The sequence below is a fragment of the Anser anser genome (assembly GCF_964211835.1).
Source record: "Anser anser genome assembly, chromosome: 1".
Lineage (NCBI taxonomy): Eukaryota > Metazoa > Chordata > Aves > Anseriformes > Anatidae > Anser > Anser anser.
Genome location: NC_139720.1, coordinates 148,542,483 through 148,563,592, shown reverse-complemented (window position 1 = coordinate 148,563,592; position 21,110 = coordinate 148,542,483). Strand labels below are relative to the sequence as shown.

General features: G+C 37.8%; 1 protein-coding gene across 2 annotated transcripts in view; it reads right to left on the bottom strand.

Moving 5' to 3' along the window:
• Positions 1–21,110, bottom strand: part of TUBGCP3 (tubulin gamma complex component 3) — a 55,438-nt gene that overhangs the window by 11,259 nt on the left and 23,069 nt on the right. The window contains exons 8-14 of one of the 2 annotated variants that reach the window (XM_083835096.1): positions 18,425–18,550; positions 14,917–14,985; positions 10,567–10,699; positions 9,055–9,221; positions 7,213–7,323; positions 6,696–6,804; positions 1,624–1,813 (exon numbers count right to left, since the gene is read on the bottom strand). In XM_083835096.1, coding sequence (XP_083691222.1) covers positions 1,624–1,813; positions 6,696–6,804; positions 7,213–7,323; positions 9,055–9,221; positions 10,567–10,699; positions 14,917–14,985; positions 18,425–18,550 — 905 coding nt within the window. The remainder of the gene's footprint in view (positions 1–1,623; positions 1,814–6,695; positions 6,805–7,212; positions 7,324–9,054; positions 9,222–10,566; positions 10,700–14,916; positions 14,986–18,424; positions 18,551–21,110) is intronic. The other variant, XM_083835097.1, reaches the window with a different exon arrangement.

The following is a 21,110-nucleotide window of genomic DNA, read 5'->3' as shown; positions in this document are numbered from 1 at the left end:
CCACCCTCTGGGTGCAGAACCTTTCCCTAACACCCAGCCTGACCCTCCCCTGTCCCAGCCCCATGCCGTTCCCTCGGGTCCTGTCGCTGTCCCCAGAGAGCAGAGCTCAGCACCTGCCCCTGCGCTCCCCTCGTGAGGGAGCTGCAGGCCGCCATGAGGCCTCCCCTCAGCCTCCTCTGCTCTGGGCTGAACAAACCACATTAACCTCATCTGCTCCTCATATATCTTGCCCTCTAGACCCTTCACCATCTTTGTAGCCCTCCTCTGGACACTCTCTAATAGTTTTATGACCTTTTTACACTGTGGTGCCCCAAACTGCACACGCTACTTGAGATGAGGCCACATCGGTGCAGAGTAGAGCAGGAAAAAAAAAATGCACTTCCCTCAACTGCCTAGCAGTGCCATGCTGGCACATTACTGAGATACTCTGCAACAGCAATTTGGTACTGACTGCAGCACACAGTGGAACACTTTCCTGAAAATTTCAAAACCTCTCATATTACTGTTTGAGTCTTAACCACAAAGCAAATCAATGATCAAAACATCTCTGTCTATTTGTGTGCAGTTATTCACCTGAACATCAGCATGAGGAGTAAATTAATCCTGATTTAATGCCACTCATTTCATGTTACCAGGGTTGCTAGCATTGCTATTCTGACATTTGAGTTGCATTTGTATCTAAAATGAGGCAGATTAAGTCATTAGCACATCAAACTGATTTTATTTCACAATTTTGGGATACTTAACCGATAGCTGTCTCATGGGGTTAGAACTGCTGAAAAGAAATACAAACCCACCACCTCCACGCAACTTAAACTTTCCAAGGAGCTGCAACACGCAAGCAGCAAGTGCCTTGCAATCCTCTCCCACACCAGTACCAGAAATCCCCTCACTACTTCTACCTCAAACGCAATACTGATTCCACATACCAACCTTGTTCTTCACCCTGTTTTTCACTTTAAAAAGCCTGGTCATGTACAAACAAGTTAATGGAAGCTTTATTACAAAGCCTGCCTTCTAGACTGGGAAAACTTTGTAGAGGACCTTTCTGGTAGACTAAGTTTCATCAGAAGCACCAGCATGTAGAAGCAGCCAGCTGGCAAATACACGCAATGTACTGAAACTGATACTTGTAGGTACACTTGAGTGCTTAAAACAGAGGCTGCTGATGCATCAATTAAATTTTAAAAATGCACTGAGAGGTTCTGACACAATGTTTTAGACCAAACACATCCAAAATATAGAAGCATAATATTCAGAACAATACTAACTCGTGGCATCGAGAGGACCAGAAACTGAACTTTTCTGCTTAAATTTGCTGACAGGAGAAAGCAAAGTGCAAACATCCTTGGGGCTGTCACAAACTCAGTGTAAAGCTATGTTAGTACAGCTTTTCAAGACACTGCAAAATAGTACTGTATGTACTTCCTACCATAAAGAACAAAATTTCAGTCTCAGGGCCAAAGAAACACAACCCAGAATAGAAATTAAAAGATGTTCAAGTAAACGATTGAGTAATAAGATACTTAAGGTGTCCTCTCCTGAGCAAAACAGTTTCTATGCGGATCATGCGTATTTGGGAGCATCAGAAATTTAACATAATTACCCTTCTTATTCTCTTACTTGAGCAAGTCCATTAAGTGCCTGATAAAGTCTCCTTGACCAAGTAGTAAGTAGCGTCTCATGGCCTGCATGTGTTCCAGTAAATTGTACTTCTTATTAAGGACATCCAGCAAGTATTTGCTGGTCTCAAAATAAGCTGCATCAATTTTCTCTTGAAACGCATTTTCCAGATCTGTGAACAAATCAGCAGCTACAAAAAAAATCAGAATTAAATTAGTATTTTTTCAAAAAAATGAGGCAAACAAGCTTTGAAATTGAAACATACCAGCAGAGAAATTGCTGTTTATTCTCATCCACTCTATTATACATTAGGCATAACCAAAGTGAAAGCAAGTCTAAAGCAGTCTATAGTTCAACAACACTGCTTTTAATCTGTGCACAGCCTGTACCTTCCAATATGACCTCATGTTATTTCATCACTTCTACATGGAAAGTGAATTTTCTTTTAGTTTGCTAAAATACTGCAGTTTACAGAATCAAATTATTTGAAAGACATCAAAAAGCGCAGAGTTAGATAAAAGTTTTCATGGAGGCAGATCTGAATTAGAAGTCACTTTTAAGGGCAGGAGAAAAACGTCTTCAAAGAATCAGTCAAAACATTCAACAGAAAAGAGTTCCTAATGCTTGCATTGTCTGGGGGACAGCAACCTGGTGTTTTCTTCTCCACATATAATGCATAGCAATTTGGAGGCAAATGTACATAGGACAGAGGACATAGCTGTTTAGCAGGGAGTGTATTTAATTCTTTTCTACAACTACAAGCTTGTTAAGAAAGGGATTGCAATAAGGCTGTTATGAGAAAGCAAGAAGAAAAGTGCGGCTTCTTCAGGCAAGATGGAGCAAAACTCCAAATACCGGACTGCCAAGTGGCATACCTTCCGCAGCATTAAAGGATATACTCCCACTTTCAACAGTTTTTAATTCTACAACAATTGCACTAAGAGGTAGAAACTAGAGGTCTAGGAATCAACTGAGTGTAAGACAGTGGGTTGCCTGCTCAAGGATTAGTTTCAACCCACACTGCAGACATTAAATATTAGAATCAAGTTTTACATGTTGTTCTGCTAAGATTTAGCCTCAATTAATAATTAACTGCTTTTAAACCAAGTAAATAAACAATAATTCTAACAAAGAATTCACTGTTTATTGAGGGAGACCTTACAATGTCTGGTTCAATGACTCACTGAGGTTTCCAAACTTTCATTCAATAACCTGTGAAGCTCTCCATAGGACATCAAGTGCAAGCATATGTAAAGAATTCACAGATATGATACCTGTATAAAGCATTGCTATGTTCAAATTCCCTACACCGGCAGAGTACTACTTAGTCAGGTGAAACACGTGAAAACTTAGGAGATGCGAGAACTAATACAGACCATAGGCAAGGAGTCCCCAAAATACTTTCTCCAGTCATTGACAGCAAACCAGGAGAGACAGATACCTCACCAAAGTCTCTACTCACTCTGGTCAAGGCAGAAGTCTGGTGTGATTTGACAAAGCAACTCTTGTATTGCTCACATAAGGAAGCACGTAACAACACCATACCCATTGCTGGGAGAAAGGGAAACCGATAGCTGGTAAAAACACATTTATCTTGCTGATACAAATGCACTTGTCTCACTGCTATAGGGCAACTTGGCATTAAGGAAGTCCAGTCAAGTCCAATTTTCTTCTTTCCCCATCAGCAGATCCTGGCCTCTTTACTGCTGTCTTCAAAAGATGAGTTCAAACGTGGCTGTTTGCACACAAAGGGGTGTCAGCCATTTGATGTGCCTCATGGCTGGCTTTAGAGGAGAAAGGAAGAATTTCCAGAAGGGGAAAGTTAAAAGAGAGGTTTCACAGAGAGATCACAGTAAGCTACAACACCCCAGTGATCTGTTCCTAAAAGTCTTTTCACAAGACACTGAGAGCCTAAGAGACACGGCAAAAGCAGGAACAAGCCAGCCCAGAAGTAGTCATGAGCTAAGTACCTTCAGGCACACAGGCTGGGCCCTGGGCTGGCCCAATGCACAGACAGGCAAAGCCAACCAACAGCAGGCAGTTGCCTCGTTTGCCTATGACAAGCCCCCTGCCTTGAGAGAAGTGACCTAACCACAACCCTTCATCTCAGTCTGGAAAACTCAAGTTTGCCTGCACAGCTGTAACCCATCATCTCTGAGTACATACACACCAGCACAGGCAATGCACCATCCCTATTTGACATGTGAAAAAGTCGCTTACATCAACAAAAAGAGGCCTAGACACAAGTTTTTAAAGCTGTGTAAATTTATCTCAGGACACACAGTGGAAGAAATGGGTCTGGAAGGAAAAAGGCAAACAGCGCTGACAGACAGGTCTATGAGCTGCTACTGAATGTAGCGGTGTTGGGCAAATCCTCGTTCAGAAGTTCCCAGACTTGAGGTTGGAGTGCCAGCTTTTACTCTGTTCTGCACCTCTGGCTTCCTGTTTTTAACACATGTTCAGATAGCAGCTTTTTTTTTTTTTTTTTAAAAATACCATTCTTACTTCGGCATCAAAAGAAAACTGAGGAAAGACAAGAAGCTTAAAAACCGTAAGCTCACGAAGTTGAACAAAGGGAAGTGCGGAGTCCTTCACCTGGGGAGGAAGAACCCCAGGCACCAGGACATGCCAGGGGCCACCCAGTCAGAAAGCAGCCTGACAGAAAAGGGCGTCAGGGTCCTGGCGGACACCAAGTTGAACACAAGCCAGCAAAGCACCACAAAAAAGGCTAGTGGTATCCTAGGGTGCAGTAGGCGAAGTATTGCTACCAGGTGAAGGGAGGTGATCCTTCCCCTCTCTTCAGCTCTGGTGAAGCCAAACCTGGAAGTACTGTGTGCCCAGTTCTGGGCTCGTCATTACACAGGAGACATGGTCACATTGGAGAGAGTCCTACCAAGGGGCACAAAAGCAACGAAGGGATTGGGGCACCTCCCCTAGGGTGAGAGCAGCGGCAATTTTAAGCCTGCAGAAGAGAAGGCTCAGGGTGCACCTCAACAATGTCTTTGCACCCACCCCTTCAGGAGGGTGCAAAGATGATGGAGCAAAGAAGATGGAGCCAGGCTCTTTTTAATGGTGACCAGTGAAAGGACAAGAGACAACAGACACAAACTGAAACACAGAGGAGCCATTTGATTATCAAGACCGCCCTTCTTTACTGCGCAGGTAACTGAGGTTGCCCAGATAGGTTGTAGAGTCACGTTCCTTGGAGATCTTCAAAAGCTGCCTGGACATAGTCCTGGGCAGCCTGCTCTGGGTGGGCCTGCTTGAGCAAGAGGTTGAACCAGGTGACCTCCAGAGGTCCTTTCCCACCTCAATCATTCTGATTTTGTTATTCTGCGAGTTAAGATTCCAAAGCAAGTTAAAATTACAGCCAAAACCATGAAACGTTCAGAATTAAAGTGAGAAATAGCACTCAAATTCAGTCTGGCACTCTATCCTTCTGTCGTTATTATTATAAGTAATTATCTGAAGAGATGCTCAGTTTATTGTCAGATGGCACAAACGAGGACAGGATGCATTTCCAACATCAACACATTCAATCAATGTAAGAGAAACATACACAAAAAAAAAAACAACAGAAAAGCATGGCCATAAACTCTGAGTAAAGCGGTGAAAGTAGTGTTATTCCAATAACGTTTTTGCCTTTTTCAGGAGTGGCTGGCAAGATGACGTTTCAAATGCATTTACAGCCCTTATTCACCTAAGCCTGACCCCTTCTCTGCAATTTAAGAGCAGCTAGTTGACTAGGCAACCACTGCACGTGGTACAAAAAAAAAAAACAAAAAAAAAAACACCACAGTATTACATGAAATCTTCTTACAGACATTAATGTGGTTTGAAGAGTTAATATAAAAGCTAATCCAAGGATCGTCATAAAGAAAAAGAAAAGAAAGAAAAAAGAAGAACCTCACAAAGCCAAGGTTTTAAGTTAGCTGTGATAAAGTTGTATTTGAGAACAGGAATAACACAAAGTATTATACAAGAGGTCAAAAACTGCAAAGAAGGATGTTCTTAGAAAACTAAGTGAAGAACTAGTTTGAAAAATATTTGGCTAATGCATTTAACATAAGCTGGATATACTAGCAGGACATCATTACACTTCTAGAACCTACTATTCAGTAGCATCAGAGAAACGATCACAGTCATCTACATTTTAACCATAAGGCTTTCCTCAGTATATAAGTTATAAGGAAGTTAAAGAAGTAAAATATCATTTCACCAGAAGAAACTTTCTTCTTCCTGATGTAGCAGCATCCTAGGCATTACCTTACCTTCTTTGCTAATTTTTTAAACATCTAACACGAGTGCTTTCTATGGGTATTTGCTCTCTTTCATCATAACAATGCTAATTTGACTGTAAAGAACATGCCAAAGATTAACTATAAATGGCATATAAACTCTCAAGCATTAGAATTGAAATTTCTTCTAAGTAACAGGAAATAACCTGAAGAAACTCTGAAATTAAACTGATTTGGTTTAATGTTCAATAACTGGCCACTTCAATTTTAAATAAACTTCAAAAATAATTTTACTAGCCTCCCACATACTCAATTTTCTTTTGGCATATTACAGTGGTAGAATGAATTTACAGAAAGGCTTCTGTCCTGACTGCTTTTACTGCTCATTCTCTTATTTACAACTAATGGATTTTTGATTTTATTTTTTTTTAATCACAGAACTAATTCACTGTATTATTATGGAATCATATGATGTGTATTTGATGAAAAGTCTCAATTACCAAATTCTCACAGAGGCACTTGAGAACATCCCTGCTCTCATCCTACCCACCCACCTGAAGTCATTTGAAAGCAGGTTGATCACGCCTGGTTTCATTCAGAAACCCAGTACATTAACAACCAACCATCCAGCAAATCTATTAAGAAAATTACACATGCTCACCTTCAAACGTGTTCCGTAAAACGCAAGTGTCCATTAAAAAGCTATCTTTTAAACGGGAGGGACTTTTGTACTCCTTTCCACCCCACTATCCAAAACGTCAGTTTATAATCTAAACCACATATTGTACAGAGTTCAGTTCAAAGGGAAGAAGTTGACCAACACTGATACCCTACCACCTTTTGAAGATTCTGCAGACTTTGCCACAGCAATCATCTTCGTGGATGGAGTTTGATCATGACAAACTTGATGCAAGAAGTTTATGGATTTTCCTATTAAGAGAACCTGAAAACGAGAGATTTTTTTAAAAATATTTTAATTTTAATAGTGACTTGCATGTAAGTTTAAAAGCTAATAAAAAAGCCACCCACAACCAGCAGGACAACAGAGTATTCTGTCACCGTTCTTCAATCCTAGCTTTACAATCCCAACCACGGCAACCAAGAACTCCACTGCCAACACAAAACGCTTTGAAACAAACATTTTCGCCTCTCAAGATCTCCTTAAATAAAGATTATTAGTCAGAGAATGGAAAAAATAGTCTTATAGTCTTCCTCAGCAAATTAATTCTATTAACTTTGTTATTCTTCAGATGAATATTTACTGTTAAATTTGGTCTCCATTTTCTTAATAAGAACCTAAATAGCAGCATAGACAAACAAATCATCAGAAAATTAATTTTTGAATACATACCTTTTTTGATTGCTCCATTGTAATAAAAGAAGGGATCATTGATTTCCTCAAAGTGTATTTGTCATGCCATAATCTATCAGTTTTAACTGTAGGATCTGAAGCCACAAAAAACTGTAGATTGAAATAAATATTTAAAAGAGGAAGGTAAACTCTCTCCCCGTTTTTCATTTGTGAACTATGAAAACTGAAAAAAAATATTTCTTAGTTGTTCTTTTAACTAGAAAAGCTAAAGTTGTCCTGGAAACTGGCATTCAGATTGGATCTTGACCAATACAAACCCTGAAGAAAAAAGTTGAAAATTGGACTCATATAATTTGATCTCCTCTGTACATTATGAAACCTTGGCTACCTCAGGAAAGATGTACTATCCATGAAACATCCACTAGGAAATACAGAAGCACACAGCATACTTCAGGCAATTAGAGTAGGAGAAAAATGTCAGAATATAACTGCAATATGCTTTTATTTTATTCATTCTATTTTCACTCATTCCTCCTTTGGACTTTCTCCTATTTTAGGAGATGCAGAATTGCAGAAAATAACAAGAAATCCTTCAGCAAGTGAGGAATCAAATGCCAAGGTCTCTCAGCTCTACATAAGAAAATACTTTCAAATATGTAAGAAACTAAATCTACACAGTTAGTTTTATTAAAATGAGTTGTGGAAAGATTCTCTCCTCATCCAGTCAAACAAGACGTCAATTTTCAGGACAAGAACTTCCCCCCTCCTCCAAATACCACTTCAAGCAAGAATGGTCAATTGTTTTTGTTTGAAAATCATCTATGATAAATAGTAGCTTTCAACATACACGTATCCAACAGTGATTTGCAGTATTAAGAACACTCTCAGAGCAAGCATATAAATTTTTAAGCAGACAAAGAGTTGAAAGCTAATGAATGATTTAAAAACAACCAAAACTCCCAATCTCTCAAGTCTGAGGGGTAGCTGGAAAGACAAATCTACATTTCTACACTTTTACACTTTTGGACATAAAGATTCATAGATATTTTATGTAAGTCTGCTCAAGATGACCTTAAAGATCAGCCATGTGTGATATTTGTACTCATTTGAATTTTGATGGACAGTTTCAGAAATCAGACACCACTTTCCACATCCAAGCCAAGTTACACAGATCCTTCTCAGGAGTGGTCAATTCATTTTGAAAATGATTCTCTGGCTTCTTGGAACTAAATAAAATCTCAATTTAACAAGACTGTACTGATTGGAGATGGGAAAAATAATTGGGAAAGCTTAAAAAGACAAAAACTCTTTAAGAAGAAAAGGAGTGTTACTAGAAGGTGCTGTTATAGAAGTTACAACAAATACAAGTAGATTTTCTAAAGAAAATCTGCAACCATAAGCCTGTTCTATCCCATATGACAAACTAAAGTTGTTTATGAGGCTGGGGATAACAACAGGTAGTCAAAGCAGAATATTCAGTCTCTTACTTCAGAATAAATTAAGTTTTTATCGGAATACAAGATTTGCATTCTAAATAGTTAAGGAACTCTGTATACATTACTATTGCTACACTAAGCAGGAAAGAAGACAAAGATGACACTTTCTTCAGAAGCAAGCATCTACCCTTAGTCCATTATTCTGCCTCTACTAAACAGACCCAGGATACGATTCATCAAAGACAACATAATGCATCTCCACGTTTGGACACTACAAAAACAGTGAATCCATGAAGAAGCGTCACATTTTATGTTGTTATTGTATAATATGAGTAATTAATATATGTTTATATCACAGTCTATTTCTCGAGTTCTTCTCTAAGCTTCCCACAGACTCTTCCATAAACCAAATGAAGAGTTGAAATATTTCCTATGTAAGAATTACCTCATGGTATGTATCCTCCAGCTCTCCATCATAAATCCAGCGATAAAGAAAATTCAGTACAGGATGGGATACCAGGCCAAGAATGTGCTGAACCAGAGACCTCATGTAGGGATCTCCTGTTTTAGTATAGGCATGAACTGCTGAAGCTAGTTCACCACCTTTTCTCCCTGTAAGATCATAGGAGAGAGAAACAAAAAATGTATGGAAGAAAAATATATACACTACACTTAAATTCAGCAGCCATCAATTTTAACTAGTCAGATGTCAGCTAGGGCTTATTGAATAGTGATTCTAAAATGTAGCAAAAGTAAATTTTTTAACATTGACAGGGAATGGTTAGCTTTTAAAGCATGAAACATTAATCTCACTGAAGCATTAAGCCTAGTTTTTTGACGCATTATTCTGTCCAGTAAATGGCAGCTTGGAGGAATCCAAAATATACAGTGTCAGATCATCCACAAAGGTGGACTTTATGCCTCTTTTCTTCCCCATCACGCTAATTAGAAGGGCATTAAATGAGCCTCAGTATTTGTTTCCTTCAGTCTTGACTTTCTCAGATGTTCTGTGTGCATCATAAACACAAACACATCTTTTCTGCTTCTCAGTAGGTCTCCCCAGTAGCTCCCCTTTAGGCAGTATCTCCGGTCATCTTTTAATTAAACGGTAAGAAGCCATCTCCTCCCCCCAAGAAAAAAGAAATAGATCTAGAACTTGTTTTGCTGTTATGCTACACAGCTTAGAAGTTCCTTGCAGCACACGTTATAGCATTCAAAGTTTTCATGAATGTCTTCAAAGTGAAGCCTTCTTTTCTTTTTTCCTCCCAAAATTGTCAGCAATTCCAATAATCAAGGTAGAACAGGCGATACAAACTTTTTCAGTTAAGATGTACTTTCCAAAGGGCTGTAGTCTCCATTTATTTTCAAAGACAGCCAAGCTGATGTACCCTCAGGAAGAAGCATAGCTTACAAGTTGGTTAGTGGCCAAACTTTTGGTCAACTCCAACACCATTCCTTAGGTCTTGCTTGTGGATTGCTAACACAGCCACATGCTATTTGCAGATTTGTGAAGTTTTGTTGTTTCACATAAATCTGCAGAAAAGTTGCAAATCCCTCCTGTATATGGCAACATGCATAGAGGAATACTCATAACAGTGAAAAGACTGAGCCAGACATTTTGTAGTGTGCTAGTGGGATTTACCACAGTATAATATTCTCTGAAAGGTAACTAAAATTGAACTGAAAACAGTGTGAAAATCATGTCCCCAGAATTTGAAGAATATCTTATGCATGCCCTAATTAAAAATAAAAAAGCAAGTTTAAGCGCATATATACAGCATTGTAATTGATCAGTTTTCTGTTTAAAATGAGACAAAGAGATACTTCTGAGGATTAGCTACTCAAAATGTGCAAAAACATTAACATCAGTAACATTACTGATATCTATAATTGGCATGCATAACCACTCAAAAGTTAAATAACTTCCCCCAAAATGTCAAATGAACATTAAACAGACCTTGGCAGTGATCAACAAGTGCTGCAAGGGTCTTTAACCTTATTTTAGGATCATACGTCCAGACTAGAAGACGACGAAGTGTTAAACTGCTCTCAAGTCCCAAATTCACGCCCTGATCGTCTTCCAATTGGAGCTGATCGAATTAGAAATAGATAGATATATCAAGGAACAAAACTGGCAAGTACTGAAGCATGAAATGGTGTTTCATACTTTTTGTTCTGACATTAGCTCTTTATTAATACACTTGAAATACCCACCATTATATGTTCTTTTATAAAAATCATTGGTCCAAAACCTGAGAGCCACACAGGTGGAAACAGAGAATCAAGTGCAGCTGAAAGGATAGAGATGAGCAGAAGTGTAATAGGACAGACGGAGTGCAAAGACCAAGAAAGTTAAATAAACCAAGGTGTTAGTCACGAAAAGAGAGAAGGGCAAAGGATTACAGAGATCCTGGAAGACAGCAAACACTAGCCAAAGAGATACTCAGAAAAGAGTAAAGGAAAACATCTGAAGGAAAACACTAAGGATATAGGAGGTACAGTGTTTATTACTGCACAGACAACTTACTTTAGTTCAACATGGTACAAATTCTGTTTCGTGTCTTTCTTGAAAAGCCATCAGAACTTAAGTTAGCTATATAGCGAGATTAAGGAATTGCTACCATCAGTACAAACATCTATGGTGAGAAATAACTGTCACGATGCGACTACCACGCATATGAGTCTCACAACACCATGGAAAATACAAATGAAATTCTTGCATCCGAGATGCAGATGTACATCTCGTACAAGCACAGATGGAGCACGCAGGACAGGAACACAACCTAGGAATATAGAAGCAAGCAGTCCTAAAGCAGTCCAAGCAGATAAAGCCTTTGGAAAAAATGATTTATTTCTTCCTGTATGCTACAACCAACTCATTCAACTTCCTGATTTTGCTTCCTAATCTAGCACATATTTTGTCAAATGCGTCAGTTGAATTTACACACATTTGATTTCTGGTTGGCTATGCTCAAGAACGTGCATAGCCTCAAAATGCAGAGAATGCTGTCAAATGCAAGCAGAACAAAAGCAGAGATGATCAGAAAAAGCAAGACCCATTTAGTCTAGCAAAACAAAAGAAGATAACTGCTAATAACATGGGTCTATGTTATTAAAAAAAAAAAAGAGAAAAGAAAACAACTCATCTCGGAAAAAGTTGGAACTTGACAATGATAAGGCAGATGCAAGCAAGAACTGCCCTTTGTCGCTAGGGAAGAGATTATGAAGCAACATCTTCATCATGAATGTGCATTTTTGAAGGGGCTGACAATTTGAAAACAGTCTGCAAGGAAAAGACCTGAAAAGCTTATGGAATAGTACGCAGTACACACAAGAAGACTCTTTCAGAGGAAGAAAATGTATGGGGGAAAGCTCTGAAGATGTAAAATAAAGTTAGAGAGAAAAAGATAACAGAGAACCCTTTGATGAGATTCTTGTTATGTACTGTGCCCGAACTGCAGCTAACTGAACTCCTAATCTAACAAGCTGTATGGAGTCATGAATACAGGAATGCATTATGCACTCAATTCTAAGACACGATCCCCCATCTTGTCAAGGAATCAAAGTGAAAAATTTAGCAAGACAGTGTCTTTCAAAAAAGTAGATTTTTCCATTTTAAAAAAAGTAGACAAGTCATCAAGCTCACCTCGGGGATAATCTGGCAGAAGTCTTGAGAACACTGACTTGTTTCTTCAAAATTTCTGTCCCACTGATTATGAATGCAAGAAATGCCATGCTCTGTCAGAACACTGGCTAGATGGACTATTGCTTTATCTCCAATAATAGCAAAAAGAAATGCTGTGCAAAAACATGCAAAGTTGACCCCTCTCTACACTCCATTCCTCTTAGGCGCCCTGCACCCCAGCTGTAGCCTTCTGGATGTCAGACGATGCACCCTTGATCACCCTTTTTAATGGCAGTTTACAGAGCTGCCTTCAACACACTTGTATAACCCTCTTTTCAATCCACTGATACTGCCTTCTGCCACAATACCATAGGGAAATACACTTTGCAAGATGGCCACTCTTGTTTTATACCAACCCCCTGCTCATTTCACAGAGTACAACCTTTCCTCCCATAGCCATTCATCAAATCCCACAGCTTCACATCTGGCTTGTCCTCCGTTAGTCTGGAAGTCCCAGCCACAGCCCTCCTGAGACTTTTCCTCTTCAAGCAATCCCTCTTCTTCTGCAATTTCACATCTGATATCCTTCAGAACCCTTGGACAAAGGTCATCTAGTTCAGGTGAGTTATTATCATATAACTTAGGTATTTAGCCTAATGCTTCCGTAAGTGAATTCAACTCAGTGAAAACTTGGAGCTTCCTGTAAGCAAGAAAACCCGGCCCATTTACTTCTGTATCAAATTCTTCTGTCAATGGCACAGGTAGATAAGTGGGAAGATGTTTGAAAAGGATCACTTGGGTGTGCACATCTCTACATGAAATGACAGCTCCAGTGTGTAGACTGCATAATCTACTATTACCTGTAATTCCTGAAAACACTACCTTATATACTTATATATACTACCTTATAATGGAATGAATATTATATTTGGGACAACTTGATTAAAAGGTTATCTCGCGAAAAGATTCTTCCAGGAAAATTGCAATTCTATAAGGAAAAAGGATAAAAGAGAAAGAAGTAGCATGTTCTGTTCTCTTTGGAAGGTTCAGCAAAAGAAATAGAAAAACAGAACAAGCTCCTTCTGAATCCTGGAAATGACACTTCTTGTCATTACTTCATGGCATTGTTGAAAAGTAAAGTTTGACAAGGTTAAAGTCAATGCAGAAGAACATCAAGGTAGTGTGAGTGATCTAAAATAAGTATGAGCTGAAAGGGAATTTTTATCTATTAAAAATATAGATAATGATGAAATAAGACAATTAAAGGGAATCTAAAAGATACAATGAAAGATCTTATTTGGTATGTTTGAGAAAAACAAAAAACCTTTGCACTTCTTTCTGTAACTCGAAAATACCAATGAAACCTCTTTTTTGCTTTGCTTGTGCACACAGCTTTTGCTTTCCCTATCAAACCATCATTAACTTGACTGACAAGTGTTTTTGCCTTCTGTTTTCTCTCCATCCTGCAAAAAACAGGAGTGAGAGGCAAAATGGAATGAGTGCTTGGCTGCTTGCTGTGGTCAGTCCAGCACAAAGGCAAATGTAGTTGGAAGGTAAGTGACAGTAGAACCTTCCTTTCCTTTTTCACTTACATACATACATCTCCTCCCATCAGACTCCTCTCTCCTTTTGAACAGTTTAGTGGAGCAGGAAGGGTAAAGAGGTCTGAAAGCTGTGTTTTAAACACGTGAAATATTTTCATGGTCAAAACATTTTGAAAGTTAGAATAAATCAAAGCTACAGCAAGCCAAGAGACCAAACACATTACAGACAGAGCAGGAAATAATTACAAAAAGGTTAACCTGATCATAGCCAGGAAGAAAACATTAAGTACAAATGACAGGCAATCCAAAGTTAGAAATGTTGAAGAACTGCAAGTGAGTAAAAAAGTGAATAGATGCTTTGAAAAAGCATATAAAAGCCTATGATTTAAATGATAGGTTCTTTTACTTTGTTCTTTCAAATAGCATTTTAATTAAATGTTGGGTTAATTCTCAGAATAGTTTTTTCTCAATTAGCAATAATGAATTCCTTGAAAGTCTCATATAAAAAAAAAGCAAGCACATATCAAAGAAAAAAAAAAAACAAGAGAAAACTAATTTTTATTTTAGAGCTAGCATCTAGATGCACATACCTACACAAATTTGTGGACAAACTGCAGATTATCACCACTGCGTTGGTCTATACAGCATAGAAAAATAATGTAACATTGAAGCATTTTACTCAATCAGCAGAAGGGACAAGGAAAACGTACAACCAGTCTCAGACAAAACAAAAATTTGAAACTGTCCTTGTTCCTAGCTACTGAACTATGCATTGCTTGAAATACAGAAAGAATGTTTTTCACCCTTCACAAACACCTCATGCTGTTTGGGATCTGAAGGATAGAAATATCACACAATGAAACTGACAAAGTGAAGCAAAAAGGTAACACAGACTTAGAAACACAGATGATATTTCTTGCTTACGTAGAACATTGTATAACAGTGAATTTCTAAGAAAAAATATTCATCGATAAATATATATATCCAAAGAGTAAGTAATGCACAAGTTACACAGAACTGCATCCACTGTCAATAGCAACTGTTACCCATTCTTCCCTTTCCAAAGGTACACCTTTTAGGAGTTGCTGTGCTTTAAACTGTTTGAATAATAAAGTTTAATAAGAACCTCCTAGTTTACCTGAGAATGCAAAACAGACAGAAGCCGATAGTATTCTTTGAGTTCCTGATGTAAGGCTGCACAAAAACTCTGTAAAAAAAAATAAAAGAAAAAAAATCATCAGGAAATGTCTTTCTGCTTTCATCTAGAACAGCTCTTATCCCAACATCATACTGTGAAAGTAGTTAGAAGTGTCCTAAAAGGAATTGAGCTAAAAATAACATTTCACCACAAATCTTAGAAAATGCTCCAACATATAAGTGCTTCCATTGGGGATGCAGTCCTTTTCCAAGAATATATGCACATTGTCGTGAGACTTTGTCATCATCTCAATAAAGACATTCATAATTACTATAGGGATGTGCAAATCGAAACATTACCCCAAAGAACTTTATTTGAATAATTATGTAAAAGACATTATGTAATAAAGTAGTAGAGTTTCAATTTCAAAAAGGCCTCTAAAAACGGAATGTAAGTCGGGCAGCTATCATTATATGCATAGTATAGACTATATGACATGAACAAGAAAACACAACAGTCATAAAAGAATACTCCCACTAAGTGCTGCTGGATCAAGTAATCTAAGCTTCTGGCTTTTTACCCACTGGCAGCCATGCAATGGGTACTTTTCACTTGACATGCAAGAAATGAGTAATACCAAGTATATCCTAAGAAACCCATAGAATGGGTACTTGGGGTTATTTAAAGATAAATAAAGATTTTTTTTTAAAATAATTCGTGACAGAATAATTGTTTAGTAATGACTAATGACTTAATAATGAGTAATGACAGAATAATTGTTTAGTAATGCATAGTGTTCTGCAGTTTGGGAGACCTGTTTTTTTTGGTTTTGTTCTTAACTTAGCATATAGACTAAAAAAATCCTGCAACATTTCCTCAAACTGAGTAAAAATACAGCTCATTAATTCTGGACAAAGTTTAAAGTTTTTGACTTCAAACACTTTTTTGTTTGTTTGAAGAGTGCTTGTGTGCGCATAAATTCTTCAGAACTTATTTCTCAAACAATTCTCAGATAATTATTTTGATATCTATTTTAACAGATTACAAGCAGAAAAGAGGTACCATTTTCATGAAAGCTTAAAACATCAAGAGCACCCAACTTTTTTTTTTTTTTTTTAATTGTTTCCCCAGGCCCTTCCCCTCAACCCATTTTAAGTAATTTAAAAAAAGAAAAAAGAGAAAAAGAAAAACCTCACACAAACCCAAGAGCTTAAAGTAAAATATTTATTCATTACAGTATGTACAAGCAAGAAATCACTACTACAAGCACAAGAAAAAAATACATCTTCTTTCCTGCTAAGATGCCTACCTGATAAGATTCTAAAAAGCCCAGAAAAAAAATAATTAATCTTGCCATTGTATCCTTGATTGAAGAAAGAAAGTTCCTTTCTTCAATTCAACTTCATCACTTAGAAAGCAATACAAAATTCACTTTATTCCAGAGGATACTGAAGGGCAAAAAGAAATCCCCTCATGTGTGACTGCACTTTTCATTTCTTCTCACTTGCTTCTTCAGTACATTTTTGAACCTATTAGAGTAGCATTTGTCAAGACAGAGGGCAGAGTAGAGACTCCAAGAAAACGTTCAAAATATGCTATGTATGCATCTACACAAAAAGTGAGAACAGTACCACTTCAGTGGTCAAAAGGATTTAAGATCTAACTGTCCATCTACTTTTCAGAGAAGTTCTAGAAGTTAAAATTTACATTCAGTGCCAATTCCTGCATTATGAACTACAGATTTTTGTTTCCTAAAATGGCAAAGAAAACTGGACATTATCCTAGAATTCTGATTTCATCTACAGCAAAAGAGGACTCAGGAAAGAAAAAGAATGCTTGCTCAAGAGAAAAAGTTTAAAATGCCCATTACCTCAACTGGATATTTTTTCTAAATGGGTAAAATGTCAAAATATAAAGCAAGTTTTATTTCATTGCTGATTATTATTTTTGGTTTCTGAGGACAAAGTAAAATTTCCACACTAAGCAGCAAATGTCAAAGTGCAGCATATTGGTGTCTCTCTACTTCAATAATTGTCTGTTCCTGACATTTTGCCTGGTAAAAAACAATCATCTTATCCTGCCCACATCTTATCCTACATGTGGTTTAAACATGTGCTTAGACAGGCACTCTTTTAAAGTAGTAACAAAATAATCTTCAGAATGCACAATATATTCTTGTGCACAAATTCTTAATGCACACTGTGCAGCACCTGAAATTGTCAGCTATAAAAGCAACGAAGAGCAGTAACACATACTCTTTTTGTCCAGATACTGATAGTAAGAGTAGAAATGTTTTTATTCGTACAATTACACACTAGAAGTATAATAAATACTTGCCTCAAGCAAAATTAACAGCATCAGAGCTATGCAGATTCAGCTAACTAGCTGCACAGCCTTCTGCTCAGAATCTGAAACCTATATATGATAACTGAGATACTGCACATTTAAATTCACTGAAGAATTAAAATTCTCTCCTTACTGTAAGCTTGAAGATAAAAGGCAGAGACAGCAAAAATAAGCATAAGCAGGAAGTAACTAGATAAAGAATAAGAAACTTCACCCAGATAGAAGGTGGAGAGTGAAGAAAAACGCATATACAGTAACACTACTATATAAACCATGGAAATTAGCATTGGATTACTAGAAAAATAATTTATATGTGACTAAAAGGGTTACTTAGAATAAGAGACAGAAGGGAACAGAATAGAACATTAGAAAAGTAGGAAGCACTACAGTGTCTCTACTGACCTCTTAAGAAAAATTAGATTGAAGGGAGAAGCACTTCAATTTCTTTGCAGGTTAGGTAGGATGTTATGGCTAGAGGCAAGGACAACATTTCTGTCGACTCAGAAGGGATAATATCCAGTTTTACAGAGGAAGCAAGTGAGAGGAAACGGGAATGCCTTAGCAGTAAATGTGGTTTTGGGTATTACAGCAGCTGTGAAGTTACTGTAGACTACAAATCATGATGATGAAACCTATAAAAACAAAATTTGACATTCTTTTGATGCTGTATTCAAAAGAAAGAGCAGCAGATAACAGGGTATTTGCATTTTCATGTAGAGTTAGTGCAGTGTTAACACATGAGCGTAACATTAGCTGACAAGACAAGAGCATCTCCTGCAGAGGTCACCTTAACAACTGAAGTAGTGATTAATTAGCTTAGAAATGTCTCCATCCCACTTAACCAATGCTTTTGTTTATAAAAATGCATTATCGCTTCAACAAATACATGAGATTCAAAAAACAGGAACCTATGCATGAGACCTTCCTGCTATAAATGAAGCAAGTCCTTCTCAGGACCATCAAGGGCAAATGCCTTTCCCTCGCCTTCAGACCCATACCAAGAGTGGCAGTCCAAGGAAGGTGTAAATGAAAGGATGAATGATCCACGCTACAAGTTCTCCAAAGTTTACCCACCATTCCAGTACTGCATTTTACTCAGCAGTTTCTAAAGGAAACAAGACCAAAATATTGTAGCAAAGTCAGTTTTCTTTAGCTGACCTACCTGACCCACAAGTCCAAACGCACGATCCAAACTCCTCTGGTCTGTGTATTTTCTTATTTTATTATGTAGCCATCCCAACTCTGCGAGTCTGCTTGTAGTATCTCTGAGAGATTTGGACAAGCTCACCTACAAAATTAACAGAAGCAACAGCTTGTAAGCTGAAGTCAAATCACGCCACAGAAGTCTCTCTTTCTCATAAAACAAGACAATTCAAGAAACCATCATATTAACTTCTACAGCAGAGATAGTGGCAAAAAACACAGACAAGCCTGTAATTAACATTAAGTTTATACACATAAGCCATGGAAAGGAAGCAGCAACAAATATATTACTGGCAACTTTAGGATCTTCCCTTTTGGGAATCTTAATGTTACAGTATTCACACATTCTTTGTACATTAGGCAGTTATGACAGTAACAGAAAGGTGATTCAGAATCGCACTTCATCTTATCCTGATATGCTGAAAATACTAGTCTCCAGAAAAAGGTGTCAATGACTGAAGCCAGTAAAGAAACCTAAAGAAAATAATTAGTTACTACCACACATAAAACAAATCTTCAATAGAACATATGTGACCCAATGCCAGACTAGGCATCAGGAACTAAAATTTACAGAATCCGAATTCTAAGTTTAAGTCAGATGCACCAGTAACAGCTTTCACAAGTTGTTTAATCACCAGCATCTCTGAGCTTTTCTAGTTTGTTCCTCCTTTTCTTTTACCAAGTATGTCAGTTAACTCTGCAAGCCTGCCTTAGTACCCAGCAGCCTATTTAACTATTACTCTCTTCTCCTGAAACAGCACATTTCTTCCTTCAAACTACCAGCGCATAAGACACTGCTCCTTCTCTTGGTCCTGCCAGGAATATGCTTCTACCCCATTTCATCACATTGCCCAAGAACACATGTGAATGAGTTTGCAAAATTTTGTTTGACAAATAAAAACAAAGAATATGACTTATCCATTAGGCCAAGAGGCAGAGATTGACTTTTGCCCAGAACACTTGGGCCTATCTGATCTTTACAGACAATTTTGACTTGGGGAGCTACTGGAACAGTCCAAACAAAAGCAAGGAAGTGCACTAACAAACCAACTAGAGATCTAGCTCACTTCATTTAGCCTTTTAGCTAGCAGTACATTCTCCAAGATAAAAATCAGCTACAGCGCAGGATAGCCACAGCAGTGTGGACTTGAACCAGGCAGCACCACTTCATCGTGAGACCAGAGTTCAGCCCATGGCCCTCTTGTTTGACTGTACAGACCAGCTTTCGCTGCTTGAACAGTTTCTGTAGGATAAATTATGATTTGACACAGATAAAAATACTGTCCACGGTTATAACCAAAGTGATGACATAAGAAATTTAGAAATCTACCATTAAGGAGTGCTTGGCAAGCATTAAGCATAATTACACATCCCCGAGAATCAAATGAGGAACAAACAAAATTGGCTTAGAGTTATTGTATTTGTATCTGTTAGATACAATCAGAAGCTGCTGGCTTATACAGTGCTGAAAGTCACCAGCAGACCTAATAAGAAGGTTGATATTAGAAAATGTTCAAGCAAGAATCAACAGCTTGGCAAGTATGTTACTTTCTGGGGAAAAAAAATAGATTGTAGTATTTAAAAAAAATAGAAGACTTCCTTTTCTGTGCGCGAACTTGTGCAGCTGGGGGAAAACTATATGCTTTGACTTTTTTTTTTTTGCCTAACATGCAGTCAACACAACTAAAGTAGGGATGCTACTCCTCGTTCATCAGTAAAAGTTCCAGCTGCAGGTCGTCAGGCAATCTAGTCTTCACTGTAGCTCAGTACAAGTGCCAACAAAGAAGAAGGATGGAAGACAACTAACTTCACAAAAATAATCCAAAAGATACTAAGTTCTCAAGAAACAGCACTATTGACCACAAAGTACCTAATAACCAAACTCCCTGAATTAGCATAGTTAGGAGTTTGAAGTGACACAATTTTTCACCTCAAACTAGCCTAGTTGATGTGGAATTTATGCAGAGAAGTAATGAAATCCATTGCAAAATTAGTGATAGCACTTATATTTTCTCCACGTTCCTCTAGAAAAATCCATGACCCTATCTTTCCTCTGCCGTATATAATTTAATTTATATACAGAACTTAATTAACGCAGTGCAGGTGTTGAGGAATTACAAACTATGCAGCATCTGCAGGTGTAGGAGATGACATCCTCAGCAATCCACTTATTAACAAGACTTGAATGAACATAAGGTTTTCATTCCCCTTCCCCCCCCCATAAGCAGCCCTAGAAGTCATTATAGAGCTGTGAGGGGAGCAATTACATATTCCACTTTTTGCTATTATTACACAGAAAAAAAAAAAGGCAGTCAGTTCAGATATCATAAGTCTACTGTGCTCTTGAACACAAACTGACCCCAAAGCAGCTCTCAGCTATTTTGGGACTAAGTCATATTGTCATAGGATAAAGTTCTTAATGCAATCAGAAGCACTGTCTTCCCAATCGAACAAGAACATGAAAAGCAATTAGTGAGCTGAAACTGAATTGTGAAGCAGTATCCTCTAAATACTGAATAGCAAGAAGATACTAAAGCAAGTAGCCCCAGCTGCATGACCTCATCTGATCTCTGGTAAGTTGTAATCAAGTCCATAGTATCAAGTGGCTAGCATACATGCCATTACTCAGGCTGCTAATTTTTATC